The sequence below is a fragment of the Psittacula echo genome, assembly GCF_963264785.1.
Source record: "Psittacula echo genome assembly, chromosome: 1".
In the NCBI taxonomy this organism is placed as follows: domain Eukaryota; kingdom Metazoa; phylum Chordata; class Aves; order Psittaciformes; family Psittacidae; genus Psittacula; species Psittacula echo.
In genome coordinates this window covers 1616927-1630474 of record NC_137735.1, presented here as the reverse complement: position 1 = coordinate 1630474, position 13548 = coordinate 1616927, and the positions used below count along the sequence as shown (strand labels likewise).

General features: G+C 54.6%; 1 protein-coding gene across 1 annotated transcript; it reads right to left on the bottom strand.

The window, feature by feature from the left end:
* Nucleotides 1-2956: 2956 nt before the first annotated feature.
* EMX1 (empty spiracles homeobox 1) lies at nt 2957-12689 on the bottom strand (the record flags this gene model as incomplete). Its single annotated transcript, XM_080621031.1, has 3 exons — nt 2957-3124; nt 10493-10677; nt 12323-12689. 3 exons carry the CDS (start codon nt 12687-12689, stop codon nt 2957-2959), a joined length of 720 nt encoding a protein of 239 aa, XP_080477157.1.
* Nucleotides 12690-13548: the final 859 nt, after the last annotated feature.

The following is a 13548-nucleotide window of genomic DNA, read 5'->3' as shown; positions in this document are numbered from 1 at the left end:
TCCATTTCTGCTTGTTGCTCATCTCTCTGCTCTACATCTCTGCTTGTGGCCAGGTCCTGGTGGGATGTGCAGCAGGTCACCCCATGCCAGTGGTTCTATCCATTGGGATGACTCTTCCCTCCTGGGACAAACGATGCTGGTAGATCTCAGGGTTATACCAATGCCATGTAGCCAAGTGATGTTGGTGTCCCCTCCTCTTCAGTTGGCTCCTCTTGAAGAGCTGTGATGGAGATCTAGAACCTGGGGTGTCCTTCAGAAGAGGGGGGGACTCTGGAGTGTCATGGTGAGATTCTGATAGCCTTTGAGCCAAGGCTTTTAGGATGTGGATAAGCTCATTGGGAAGCTGGCCTGGCTCTGTGAGCATTCCTGGTGTTGCATGTGCAGATGATGGAGGCTTGAAGTGGTCCTGCTGGTGGTAGATACCCCCAGCCCCAGGCATCACCCTGGGTCGCTTTAGCTAACATCCACTTTTGGCTTTTTCCCACTTTTTTATGGCTTATTTTGCACCCAACATCCTCAGCTGCCCCTCCTCATGCAGACCTTGATCCGAACGCACCTTAGAACCGCGATAACGGCAAATCCCTTGGGATGCGGTGGAGGGGTCGCCCGCCAGCTCCGGCACGTCTTCCAGCGGTCCCTCCATGGGACCTCTACGGGTGGAGGCACCTCCGCCACCCCCGGGCACCCGCCGGCTCTTTTTAACCTTCCCAATTGAGTCCTGACCGCGACACTTTGTGTAACACTCGGATCCGTCTGGAATAAAAGAGTTTAAAGACTCGGTGGTGGTGTCCCATTGCTGCACGGGAAGGATGTCGGGATTTGAAGGGATCAGCTTGAGAAGATGAGGGGTTTATGGGCTGGTTTGTCAGGGCGAAGCTGCTGGGAATGGGCTTTTCCTTGAAGCACAAGGGGAGGGCTTTCCCAACAGCAGGAATGACTAGATATTTGTGTGAGTGTATACGTGTAATATATAATATTATATATAATGATAGTCTATTATATATAATAAAATATATAATGTGAATATATACATATATATAATGTGTATATGTAATATATAATATACAATGCACATAAGAGATGTAATAAAATCTATAAGACGTAAATATATCCTACAATATGAACTTATACATATTTCCATATAACTATATATAATTCTATATTATAAACTATAAATTACATTATAAAATGCATTGTAGCTTTATAAAATTCATTATATATTATATATAGTATAAATACATTATAAAATATAATATATAATATATACACACATTATATAGACATATATAAATGTATCTATTGTGTGCATGTATATATAAGTGTGTTCACATAGCATATCCTATATAATTATTATATTTATATGTATATATTATTTATACTATATATGTATAGTTGAAGATGTCCCTGCTAATTGCAAGGTGTTGGAATTAGATGGCATTTGAAGGTCCTTTCCAAACCAAACCATTCTATGAATCTTTGATTCTGTAGCACATATATATATGTTCTATAATACATAGATTCTGTAACACATATATATATCTGATTCTCTCTATATGATTCTGTATATATATTTGATTCTCTAGCACATATATACATAACCCCACAAATAATCATTATATATATTTTATATATTCTATTATATATAATAAAATCTATAATATGCATATATATAATAAATATGTAATATATAATATATATAATATATAATATATATAATATATATAATATATATAATATATATATAATATATATATAATATAATATATATAATGATTGTAAGTGTCCTTTCCCTCAGACCCCAGCAACACATGGAAGGACACCCAACCTTCATCCCCCAAGACCCCCCTGACCCAAGTCCCTCATTGGGATCCTCATTCCAGGTCCTGGTGTGCCCGGAACTGAGGGGGTCCCTTCAACCACCCTGGGGGTATCCCTGCTTGGGGTGGGATATTCCCAGGAAACGGCGCTGCATGAAACCTCTCCCGACATCCAATCCCCCATTGCAGGTGTGAAGCTGCCGCATACCTCTCATACGTGTGGCCACCCGCCCTGTCCTGCCACCCCCTTCATCCCTCCAGCACCCACCACCATGGGGCTACCATGGCTCCATCGCTCCTGTGGGACACAAGGCCAGGTTGGAGCAAGCTGCTCTAGTGGAAGGTGTCCCTGCCCATGGCACGGGGTTGGAACTGGAGGAGCTTTGAGGTTCCTTCTAACCCAAACGATGCTGTGAGTCTAATTCTATGACACATCCCTCCACAGTGACACCCCGTTGTGTCCCCCCAACAAGGACACCAGCACCCCCATGGCTTTCAGTGGTGAGAGAGGGGGGACTTGTCCCCCAGCTCCATCCACCAAGGCAACCAGACACGTTTCCAGCACGTTGCTCTTTATTACCACGCAGTAACACACACTACAGCTGCTGACTACCTACGACAGGGAACGCACGCACACAGGCACCGAAAGAAAAGAATAAATTAAACCAAAACTGTGTCAAATCAAATAAAAAACCCCAAAAAACAAAAACCAACAAAACAACGGGGGCTGGGGGTGGGGGGAAGGTGAAGGAAATCAAAGTGAAAAAGGAAACTGAAACGGGTTCACATTGAGCATCTCGATAGGACGTTTGGATTTGATCTCATGGCTGACGGACGCCTTCCAGCACGGAGGAGGATGCGCGGTCGCGTCCCAGGGCCACGGTCCCTGCAGCCTCCTCTTCCTCCTCGGCTCGGCGGCGGGAGCTTCCCGAAAAGCACCTCCAAGGGATGCCCCGGGCAGCGGGGTGGGGGGGGTGGACGGGGTGCGGGTCCCCGGCCGGGCCGGGGGTCCCCAAGGAAAGGCATCGGGTGGCGGCGGCGGTGGCTTCCCTAGAGTCCGTTTGGTGATGCCACCCGTGTGCCCGCGTCCTCCCCCGGGTTCCTCTCCATGGTGGCTGCACCAGGAGCCTGTCCCTGCCTTAGTCGTTGGAGGTGACGTCGATGTCTTCTCCGCTCGACTGCTTGGTGGCGAGGCGCCATCGGTTGATGTGGTGGGAACCTTTCTTCTTCTGGTCCGAGTCGGGTCCTTCCTCCTCCAGCTTCTGCCGTTTGTATTTCGTCCGCCTGTTCTGGAACCACACTTTCACCTGGGGGACAAGGAGAGATGGGCGCTTGTGGGGGGCCTGGTGATCAGGCAGCAAGCCCTCATCTCCTTGAGGACCAGCACAATGAAGGCCCTGTCCCTCCAGGAGCACTCCCTGGCAACCCTGCCTTGCCTCAGTTTCCCCTCTGCCCATGGCAGGGTGGGATGGGGGGGACGAACATGTTGGGTTGCAGGATGCAGGATGCTGCCGCATCCCAGCCTTGGAGAAACCCAAATGAAGGTCACTCAATCGCACCTCAGCCATGGGGTCAGCAGATAAACAGGGCCCTTCTTAGAGCGCCACAACCCTGTGCCCATCACCCTGGTGTCTGGGCTGTGCCCCGATCAGCACAGCATGGTGGGAGCTGCTAAACCCATCCCCATTGCTCTTGGTCACTGGTGTTGGGTTCCTACAGCTCCAATGAGCCCATGGGACACACAAAGCCACCCCCATGCCACAAGCCAGGACCTGTGCCCCAGGGCAGGGTGGCTTCATTAACCAAGGATCTAATTATGGATAAGGAATTACAATGAAAGGCAATTCATTTACTACATTTAGGTTTCAGGAAACCTTTTCCACCATGATGGTGGCCGGACGCTGTTCCTGGGGTCTCCATCCTTGGAGACAACACCCTCCTTCCCTGCCCAAGGCCCCAGCATCCCACTCCAATGGGATCTCTGGTGGGACTATGGCCTGCAGTGGGGGCTGGACATATCAGCAAGGACATGGTGACGAGTTTGGGATGCTGAAAGCACCCACAGGGTGGGTGGTGTGAGATGCTGTGGGCACCCATGTGGTTGGAAATGCAGGATGCTGCAGCCAGGGATGCGGGATGCTGTGGCCAGGCTGCAGGATGGCTGTAGCCAGGGATGCAGGATGATCCGGCCAGGCTGTGGGATGCTGCAGCGGGATGCCAGAAGTAGCAGTGCGGGATGCTGTAGCCAGGATTGAGGGATGCTGCGCCTGGGGATGTGGGATACTACAGCCAGGGATGCAGGATGCTGCAGATGGGATGTAGGATGCTGCAGTGAGGGATGTGGGATACCAGGGGTAGCAGTGTGGGATGCTGCAGCCAGGAATAAGTGATGCTACATGCAGTGGTGCAGGACACTACAGCAAGGTATGCAGTATGGTGCAGGCAGGGATGCCGCAGATGGGATGCAGGATGCTGCAGGCAGCAGCCCTACTTGCTGCAGCCAGGAATGAGGGATGCTATATGCAGTGATGCAGGATACTATAGCCAGGGATGCAGGATGCTGCAGACAATGCAGGTTGCCACAGGCAGGATGCTGCAGTAGTGGTGCAGGATGCTACCTAGCTCCCTGGTCCTGCAGGACATGAGGTGCAGGACACTGGATGTGGGATACTGGATGCAGGACACGGGATGCAGGACACAAGGTGCAGGACATGGGATATAGGACACAAGATGCAGGACACAGAGTGCAAGACACAGGATGCAGGACACGGGATGCAGGACAAGGGATGCAGGACATGGGATACAGGATGCAGGATGCAGGGCATGAGGTGCAGGACACAAACGGGATGTAGGATATGGGATGCAGGACATGGGATGCAGGACACAGGATGGGCTGCAGAACATGGGATGGGATGCGGGACACTGGATGCGGGACACTGGATGCAGGACACTGGATGCAGGGCACAGGATGCAGGACACTGGATGCAAGGCATGGGATGCAGGACATGGAATGGGATGCAGGATATCGAATGGGAAGCAGGACACGGAATGGGATGCAGGACACGGAATGGGATGCAAGACACGGAATGGGATGCAGAACACAGGATGGGATGCAGGACACGGGATGCAGGTCACTGGATGCAGGACATGGAATGGGATGCAGGACACGGGATGGGATGCAGGACACTAGATACAAGACATGGGAGGGATGCAGGACACGGGATGCAGGACACAGGATGCAGGACATGGGATGGGATGCAGGACATGGGATGTAGAACATGGGATGCAGGACACGGGGTGGGATGCAGGACACGGAATGGGATGCAGGACATGGAATGCAGGACACAGATGGGATGCAGGACACGGGTTGCAGGACATGGAATGGGATGCAGGACATGGAATGCAGGACACAGGGTGGGATGCAGGACACAGGGTGGGATGCAGGGCACGGGATGGGATGCAGGGCACGGGGTGGGATGCAGGACACGGGGTGGGATGCAGGACACAGGGTGGGATGCAGGACACGGGGTGGGATGCAGGACACGGGGTGGGATGCAGGACACGGGGTGGGATGCAGGACACGGGGTGGGATGCAGAACACGGGGTGGGATGCAGGACACAGATGGGATGCAGGGCACGGGATGGGATGCAGGGCACGGGATGGGATGCAGGGCACGGGATGGGATGTAGGACACAGATGGGATGCAGGACACGGGATGGGATGCAGAACACGGGATGGGATGCAGGGCACGGGATGGGATGCAGGGCACGGGATGGGATGCAGGGCACGGGATGGGATGCAGGACACGGGATGGGATGTAGGACACAGATGGGATGCAGGACACAGGATGGGATGCAGGACACGGGATGGGATGCAGGACACAGGATGGGATGCAGGACACGGGATGGGATGCAGGACACAGATGGGATGCAGGACACGGGATGGGATGCAGGACACGGGATGGGATGCAGGACACTAGGTGCCGCTGCTCGGCCACAGCTGCCAGCCCAGGCTGCAGCATTTGGCCACTGGCAGGGGATGTGGTGCCCGCAGCCCCTCCAGCAGCGCTGCAGCCCCTCATCCCACGGGAACATCACCGCTTTCCCCCTTCTCCAGCATCACCTTCAGGCAAAGCTTTCTTCCTGCTCTGGAGCTGTTGGCAGCGAGGCTGAGGCCGGTATTCCCACCTCAAACCGCATCCCACCGGCACACGCAGAGGAGCCCTGCACTTCCAGGCATGCCCAGTCTATGGAAACAGCGGCTTTATGGCCCCGGTGTATGTTATAACCCGGACTCCAACCATTTGCTTTCCTTGCTTTGGGGCATTTCTGGAACAATGCTGAGCTGGTGCCTTTCATTCAGCAACTGCAAAGCACTTTGTAAACTTTAATTAAAGCTCGGAGCCCTCTGGGAGCAGGGAAGTTGCCTTATCCCTAAATTACAGAACGGGAAACTAAGGCATAAAGCAATTAAGATGCTTGAGTGAGGCTCTGTGGCAAGCAGGGGTGGGAAGGAAGCGGTTCAGCTTGGAGAACCCAGCCCGGTACGGCTGTATCCCGCGGGATGAAGCTCTCCTGTGATTCCCAGCTGCAAGAATGGGGATGTTTCCAGGCTGGATGGGATCCCTGACCCCTCCGATGCCATATCCCGCTCTCCAACAGGCCAGAAGCCACAATGAGGGAAGTGTGAGAACCTCACAGTGGGCAACTGGAGGATAAGCTGCCCCCTACGATGCCTCATCCCGACTCCAAGAGTAATTGGTTGAAACCCCCATTCCTGGGGGTTTATCCCTTCCCAAACCCTTTCTGCATTAACCATTGTCATGCCGGGTGTTTGTGCATCCAGGCAGTGGGATGCTCCCGGGGTCCTGCCTCCAGGGTCACTGCATGCTCCTGCTGCAGGATGGGAGCAGTCCCCGGATGGCTCCTGCATCCCAGTCCTGCCTCTATACACGGCTCCCACCATGGCTTTGCTGCACATGAGCTGTGCTTCCACCCCTGAATCCACCCTTGAGTCCACCAGGAAATGACGCTGTGCTTCAGGGACACCTACAGCACCCAGAGAATCAGCTCTGGCTAAAAGGTGACATTGCCATCCCCAAGCTGGGGACAACAAAACCAAGGTGGCTTCATGTGCCCATAACCCAGATGATGGCCTGAACCCTGCCAAAGGCTTAGAGCATGGGTATGAGTCTGGATGGTGACCGGAAGACACCAGCCTCACCATCACTTGCATCCAGACACGGTGACACCGCTTGTGCTGTGCTGTCACCCGGATGTGCCATCACCTCCAAGGGCAGTGCAGCTGCTCAAGCATCAACACTGAACCCTCACCAACACCTGCAGCCCCAGCTGGGACTGTTCTAAAAGCACCCCACAACTTTAAAGAGCTTGGTTTTGGATGGTCCTTAGTGGGGGACCACTGCCAGCCCCGGGCTTGGCCATGCGGGTGTTCTCTGGCTGTATCTGGGATGTGCATCTTTCTCCTCTGTGATTCCCAGGTATTCACTTGGTTAATTATTACTGCTCCAGCCAGGGCTGCTGTGCCTCCATCTCTGCACACACAGCGCTGGGAGGGAATATTGGGGTCCACGATGTCTCCATAATAACCCCAAATCTCCCGCTGGCAGGATCCAAGGAGAGGCCTTAGCTTTGGGAAGGCAGGATTTCAGACCCGGAGTGGGTTTGTATCGTGTGCTGCTGGGGATGGAGAGGTTCTGCTGGGAGATGGGGGCTGTGTCATGCAAAATTAACTCAGGGAAGTCATTTCCCAGCCCAGCGTGCTCCCATGGGGAGGTGAAGTGACCTGATGCCACCAGCGATGGGCACAATGGTGCAACCACTCGTGATGTCCAGCCTGGTACCCGCACATCCTCCCTGTTCCCCACCTACCCCGCACACGCATCCCGCTCCCATCGCAGCAGCCCTAGTGCATCCCTGAACCTCTTTGCACCAGCTCACACATTCCATGTCCCACATTGCCATCCTGTCACACACATCTCCTCGGATGGCTGCTCTTGCACAGGTCACCCCCCATTCCTGCCCTACACATGCTCCAGCCTCATCCCACTTTCTGTGTTTGCTTCGGGACCATAAGCTGCCGCTGCTTCCCCCCCCCCCCCAATCCCTTTATTTCTGTCATTCCATGGGCCTGTCTCAGCCCAGACTAATGCAGCTCCTTGGTAGGAAGAAGGATGGGAAGGGGTTAAACACCTCCACCCTTCCCCACCCTATATCCCAAGGCATTTCCTGATGCTGGGCAGGTACCTGTACCCTTTTCACCTTCCCCCTGGGCTGCTCCAGGTGTTGCTTCCCGGCTGGGGGACCTGGTGTGGGCGAAGCTCCCTTTTCCAGTGGGAAAAGCAGTTGGGAAATAGGACCAGGCCGAGCCATCACTGGCAGCTCCTTATGGAAACGGCTAAATCCACTGAAAAACAACCCAAGGCACCCACCCGTGGGTTGGGATGTGGGGCTGAGCATCTGTATAGGGTGAAAGCATGCCTGTGTCATCAGTCATACAGGCGATGTGTGTCATGGAGTCAGGGGCTTGGATTTTGATGGGAGGTTTGTGTGTGTGTAGGATTCCTCACTGGATTTACAGTAATAACAATAATTAATAAGCATAGAATAGAATCATAGAATTATGGAATGGTTTGGGATGGAAAGGACCTTAAGATCCTGGGAATCTTTCACTAGACCAGGTAGCTCAAAGTATAATAATAATAATAATAATAATAATAATAATAATAATGGCAATAATAATGGCAATAATGATGGTAATAATGGTAATAATAGTAATAATAATAATAATAATAATAATAAGCTTGCTTTTGGGACAGCCACCAACCAGGCTGCCTCTCCCACTCTCCTGTGCTTTGATGCCCATCCTGTACCCCATCCATTTGCACAATGGGGTTATATCCCTCCAAATAATTAAAAGATTAATAAAAATTACTATTTTCCTAAAGCCAAAGGGGTAAATCTCGTCCCTGCCAGCCCACAGACCCCCCTGCAAACCACTGCTGCCAATCCCAGCCCTTTCCCAGCTCGTTTTCTGCCTGGAGCCATGGGGAAAGGAAGGACGAACGACCCCACTCGCTCCCTGCCCTGCGCCCGGCGCCTGCGATGGAAACAGCATCCTACAGAAACCCCTGCAGCACAGAAAAACATCCATCCCATCTATATCTATAATGCCTCTTCCCATTCCAAGAGCTCCATGTGGATTTAGGGACGGATGCCTCCGCTTTTTCCCTAATAAACTGCATCATCGCTCAGCGGCTCGGGGCAGCGCCGAGCTGAGCTCCCCTCCGGGCATCCCGCCGCTGCCCTTTCCGCCCAGACAAGTCTCTGTTTGTTCTTTGACCTCTGGGTTTTGTTGTTTGCGCTCTTTTTGTCCCCGCTTTTAACAGCGTTTTCAGCCCGGAGAGGTGACAGAAGGGAAAGGACCGGCGCTGAAGGGTCCCTATGGATGCACCCTGCGAGCCGCGGGGCCGGGGGTCGGGATGCTCTGATTTTACTGCCTATTTCTATGAGGATACAAACAGCTTTGGGAGGATTCTGTGGGCTCAGGCCACTCTCCCTGCATCCACCTCTGTGCATTCCCACAGTGACATTTTCCTCCCGGGAACTTGGGAGGTTTTGCTTGGCAGAGCCCGGTGAGGATGAGCCAGGCGGGTACCGGGAACACCCACAGCTCCGGCTTGGTTTTCCAATTACAGTAAAGGATAAAAATGAAATTAATTCGGGAATAGGCCCACCTTCCTAATAGGAATTTAGAGAAAACTTTCTCCATAGACTCAGGTACTAAACATTACGGGAAACTGGACTTTCACCTGGAACATTTGGGAATAGCCGCTCACCAGGACACAGTGCTTGGACACACACAGAGATGCTCAGCCCCGTCTCCCCCGTTTTCCCCCAGCACAGTATGATCTCTATTTCCTTTTATCCCTACAATTTTCCCGGGTCTCTTCCAATCTAAATCCCTGTGGAATGGCTTTTGTAAAAGCAGAGATAAAGGAAATATTATTTCCTTCACCCTTCCTGACTTCCGCAGTGTTTAAGCTCAGAACCAAGACGCATTTTTGCAGCTCCCCAGGGAAGGGGATCCCTGTGCGGCTCCTTTTTAAACTCGAGTTTGAAAACCAGATCTTCCTCTCAAGGAAAACACCCCAAGCAAGCAAGAAATAGCCCTGGAAAACCGCTCCGGAGAGCGGCGTGACACAAGCCCGGCATTCCCAACCTCAAGCCCTTGCCGGGAACGACGGCAACAACCGAAGGAACTCTGCATCACAAAGATAAAATCACCCAAATCAGCACGGATCAGCCACTGTTTCCTAGGTAAAAACAGGTGGAATTCTGTAGAGTGCAGCCAGAGCCCTGAGCACGTTTAGTGCTGTATCCACTGCCTAACCCTGAGCTGCTCCCGCTGGAAGCTGGACGGATGGATGGATGAATGGATGGACAGTGGGGCTGATGGCTGTGGGTTGATGGCTACCTGAGGTCCATGGCTCTGGAGGTATCTGAGGTCACCGGGTTTTGGGGATCCCTGAGTCAGGACGTAAATAGGTTTTGGGGTACCTGGGTCTGGGGTATCCTGGGTCTGGGGGTGGCTGAGTCTGGGGTTACTGGGTCTGGGGGTACCTGGGTCTGAGGGTACCTGGGTTTGGGGGTACCTGGGTCTCGGAGAGGCTGAGGCTGCTGGCCAGCTGCTTGCGTTCGGCACCCACCACGTAGTGATTCTTCTCGAAGGCCCGTTCCAGCCGCAGGAGCTGCGACGGCGAGAAGGCGGTTCGGATGCGCTTGGGCTTCCGGGCGAAGGGGCCGTGGAGGAGCAGGCTCTCCTGGGACACCTCGCTCCCTGTGGACAGTGAGAGCAATCAGGGTCCTGCACTGGAACCCCCAGCACACCCAGAGCCCCCTTCATGGGACCGGCGGATACAGGAAGGGCAGACACGGGGGTACCAGGGGTACCCTGGTCTCCAGGAGTGCAGCTTGGTCCCACTGAGCACGGCGGTGCCTTGGCCATGCTGCTCTGGGTCCCATGGTGGGGATGGACATGGGACAACGGGAGGAGAAGGGGAAAGGAGAGGGAAGGAAAGAGAGAGGGGCTGAGAAAAAGCAGATAGAAAAAGAAGATAAATAAAGAGGAGAAAGATGGGCTGCGAAAGTGGCAGGGGGAAAAAAGAATCAGGGAGAAGTGAGAACGAAAGAAAAAGAAAAAGAAGAAAGAAAAATAAGGCAGAAAGACAAGGATAAAAACAAGGAGTGAAAGGGAGAAGGGAAGAAGGAGAGAAGGAACGTGGGAAAGGAAGAAAAGGAAGCGAAGAAGAGAAAAAAGCAGAGAGAGAAAGAGAGAGATGGAAAGAAAAAAGAGAGAAAGAAACGAAGAGATAAAGAGGGAAGGAAAGAGAGAAAGAGAAATATAAAGAAAAGAAAGAAGTCATAAACGAAGGGAAAGAGAAAAATAAATAAAATAAGGAAATAGATGGAAGAAGAAGGAGAAATGAACGAAATAAAATAGATTAAAAAAACCGAAAAGGAAGAGAGAAATGAACGAAAGGAAAGAGAACTAAACGAAGGCAAGGGAAACCCCCGAGAGGCCGGCAGCGGGGCTCGGCGGAGGGGCCGAGCTCAGCACCGGGGAGGCAGCGCCGGGAGCCGGGCCGGGATCGGGATCGTGTCGGGCTGGTGCCCACGGGCTCTGCCGGCAGCGGCCGTGATCCCCGGCGGAGCCACCGGAGCTCGGAGCGACGCGAGGGGTTGGTGCCGAGCAGATAACCCTGATCTGGGCTCCTCCGGGACAACCGGGACCCCCGGGCATCGCGGCAGGGACAGCGGGGACAGGAGGAAAGAAGGAAAGGAAAGGAAAGGAAAGGAAAGGAAAGGAAAGGAAAGGAAAGGAAAGGAAAGGAAAGGAAAGGAAAGGAAAGGAAAGGAAAGGAAAGGAAAGGAAAGGAAAGGAAAGGAAAGGAAAGGAAAATGGAACAAAATACAGACTGAGGAAGGGAAAAAGAAAAGAATATAAGAAACGGAGAGGCAGAAAAGGAGAGAAAGAGAAGAAAGAGAAAGGCAATGGAGGGAGTCGGAAGAAAGAAAGAAGAAGAAAGAAGGAAAGAATAAGAAGGAGCCGCGAGCAACGCGTTAAAATCAAACGAAATCCCGCCGAGAATCCCGGAGCCGCCGCGATCCGTCCCTCCGTTCCCGAGCGGGAGAAGCCCCAACTCCCGGCTCCGCCAGCCGCGGGGCCGCGCGGGAGCCGGCGGCGCAGGTCCCGTCCCCGGGAACCCCGCGGGGCCTGGCCAGGACCTCGCTTCGGGCACCGGCATCGGGAGTGCAAAAGCACCGGCACCGGCAAGCAAAGGCATCGAGCACCGGGAGTGCAAAGGCACCGGCACCGGTGTGCAAACGCCCGCAGCCCCGCACGGCCGCCGCAGCAACAGGTTCTGCCCCCGGTTCTCCCTCGCCCCCCGTTAACGGGCCCCGCTGCGGTGCCCGCCGCTCACCTTGGAAGCGGTGCCCGAAGAAGCGGTTCCGCAGCACCCAGGGGTAGAAGTTGAGCGGGTCGCGGTGCTGCGGCCCGAAGAAGGAGTGAGGCGGCGGCAGCGCCGAGCCCCCGAGCTGGTGGGGCCCGACGGGCAGCGCCGGGTGCCCCACGGCCTCGGGGAAGACGAGCTCGGCGCTACCGTACAGGGCCCGGCCGGCGGCGGCGGCGGCACCCGGGAAGCCGGGGGTGAAAGCGGCGGCGTCGGCAGCGGCGGGGCCGGGGTAGGAGAGGGCGGCGGGGCGCGGGGGGTCCCCGGGGCCGAGCGGGGTGTCCTTGCCCACCAGGGACTCGATGGTGAAGCAGCGCTTCGCGGACGGCTGGAACATGGTGTGAGCCGGGATGGGGCGGGAGGGGGGGGGTGTGGGATGGGGAAGGGGGGGGCCGGAGCGGGGCTGTTCCTTCGGGCGTGTGCGTGTGTGTGTGTGTGTGTGTGTGTGCAAGAAACCTCCCCCCGGCCCTGCACACCCGCACACCCGCACCCGCCCCGCGGGTTCCCACGCACCCGCAAGCCCCGGGCAGCCGGTACAAATACAGCCGGTACCTGGCGGGGCCCGGCGGAGGGGGCGGCCTCACCTGCCCGGACCGGGGCCGGGACCGGGGATGGGGATGGGGCCCGGCGGGGAGGGCAGGAGGAGGTAGGGGGAGGCAGGGCAAGGGAGGGAAGGGGAGGGCAGGGCAGGACAGGCAGGGGAGGGAAGGGGGAGGAAGGGGAGGGCAGGGGGAGGCAGAAGGAGGCAGGACGGGCAGGGGCAGGCAGCAGGAGGTAGGGGAGGGCAGAAGGAGGTAGGGAAGGGTAGGACAGGCAGGAGGAGGCAGGGGAGGGCAAGAGGAGGCAGGGGCAGGCAGGAGGACGTAGGGGAGTGCAGGGGGACGTAGGGGAGGGCAGGACAGGCAGGGGAGGGCAGGAGGAGGCAGAGAGCGCCCGAAAAACTGGACTGGAGCCGCTCCCGCAGCCGTGCCGCGAAGTTGTGGAGAGGGGCTGAGGCTGCGGGCGGCTCCTTCCTGCTTCTTGGAGAAATAATAAATATTTAAAATCGTAATAAATTTTAAAAAATCCCTTTTTAAAACCCCATCTTTTTCTTTTTTTTTCCCTTTTCCCCGTTTTTTCGCTTTTTAAACCTACTAAAATAACCCCGTACCCGGAGCGCCCGTTTGTAACCCCGCGGCTCGGGAGCTGCCGGCCGG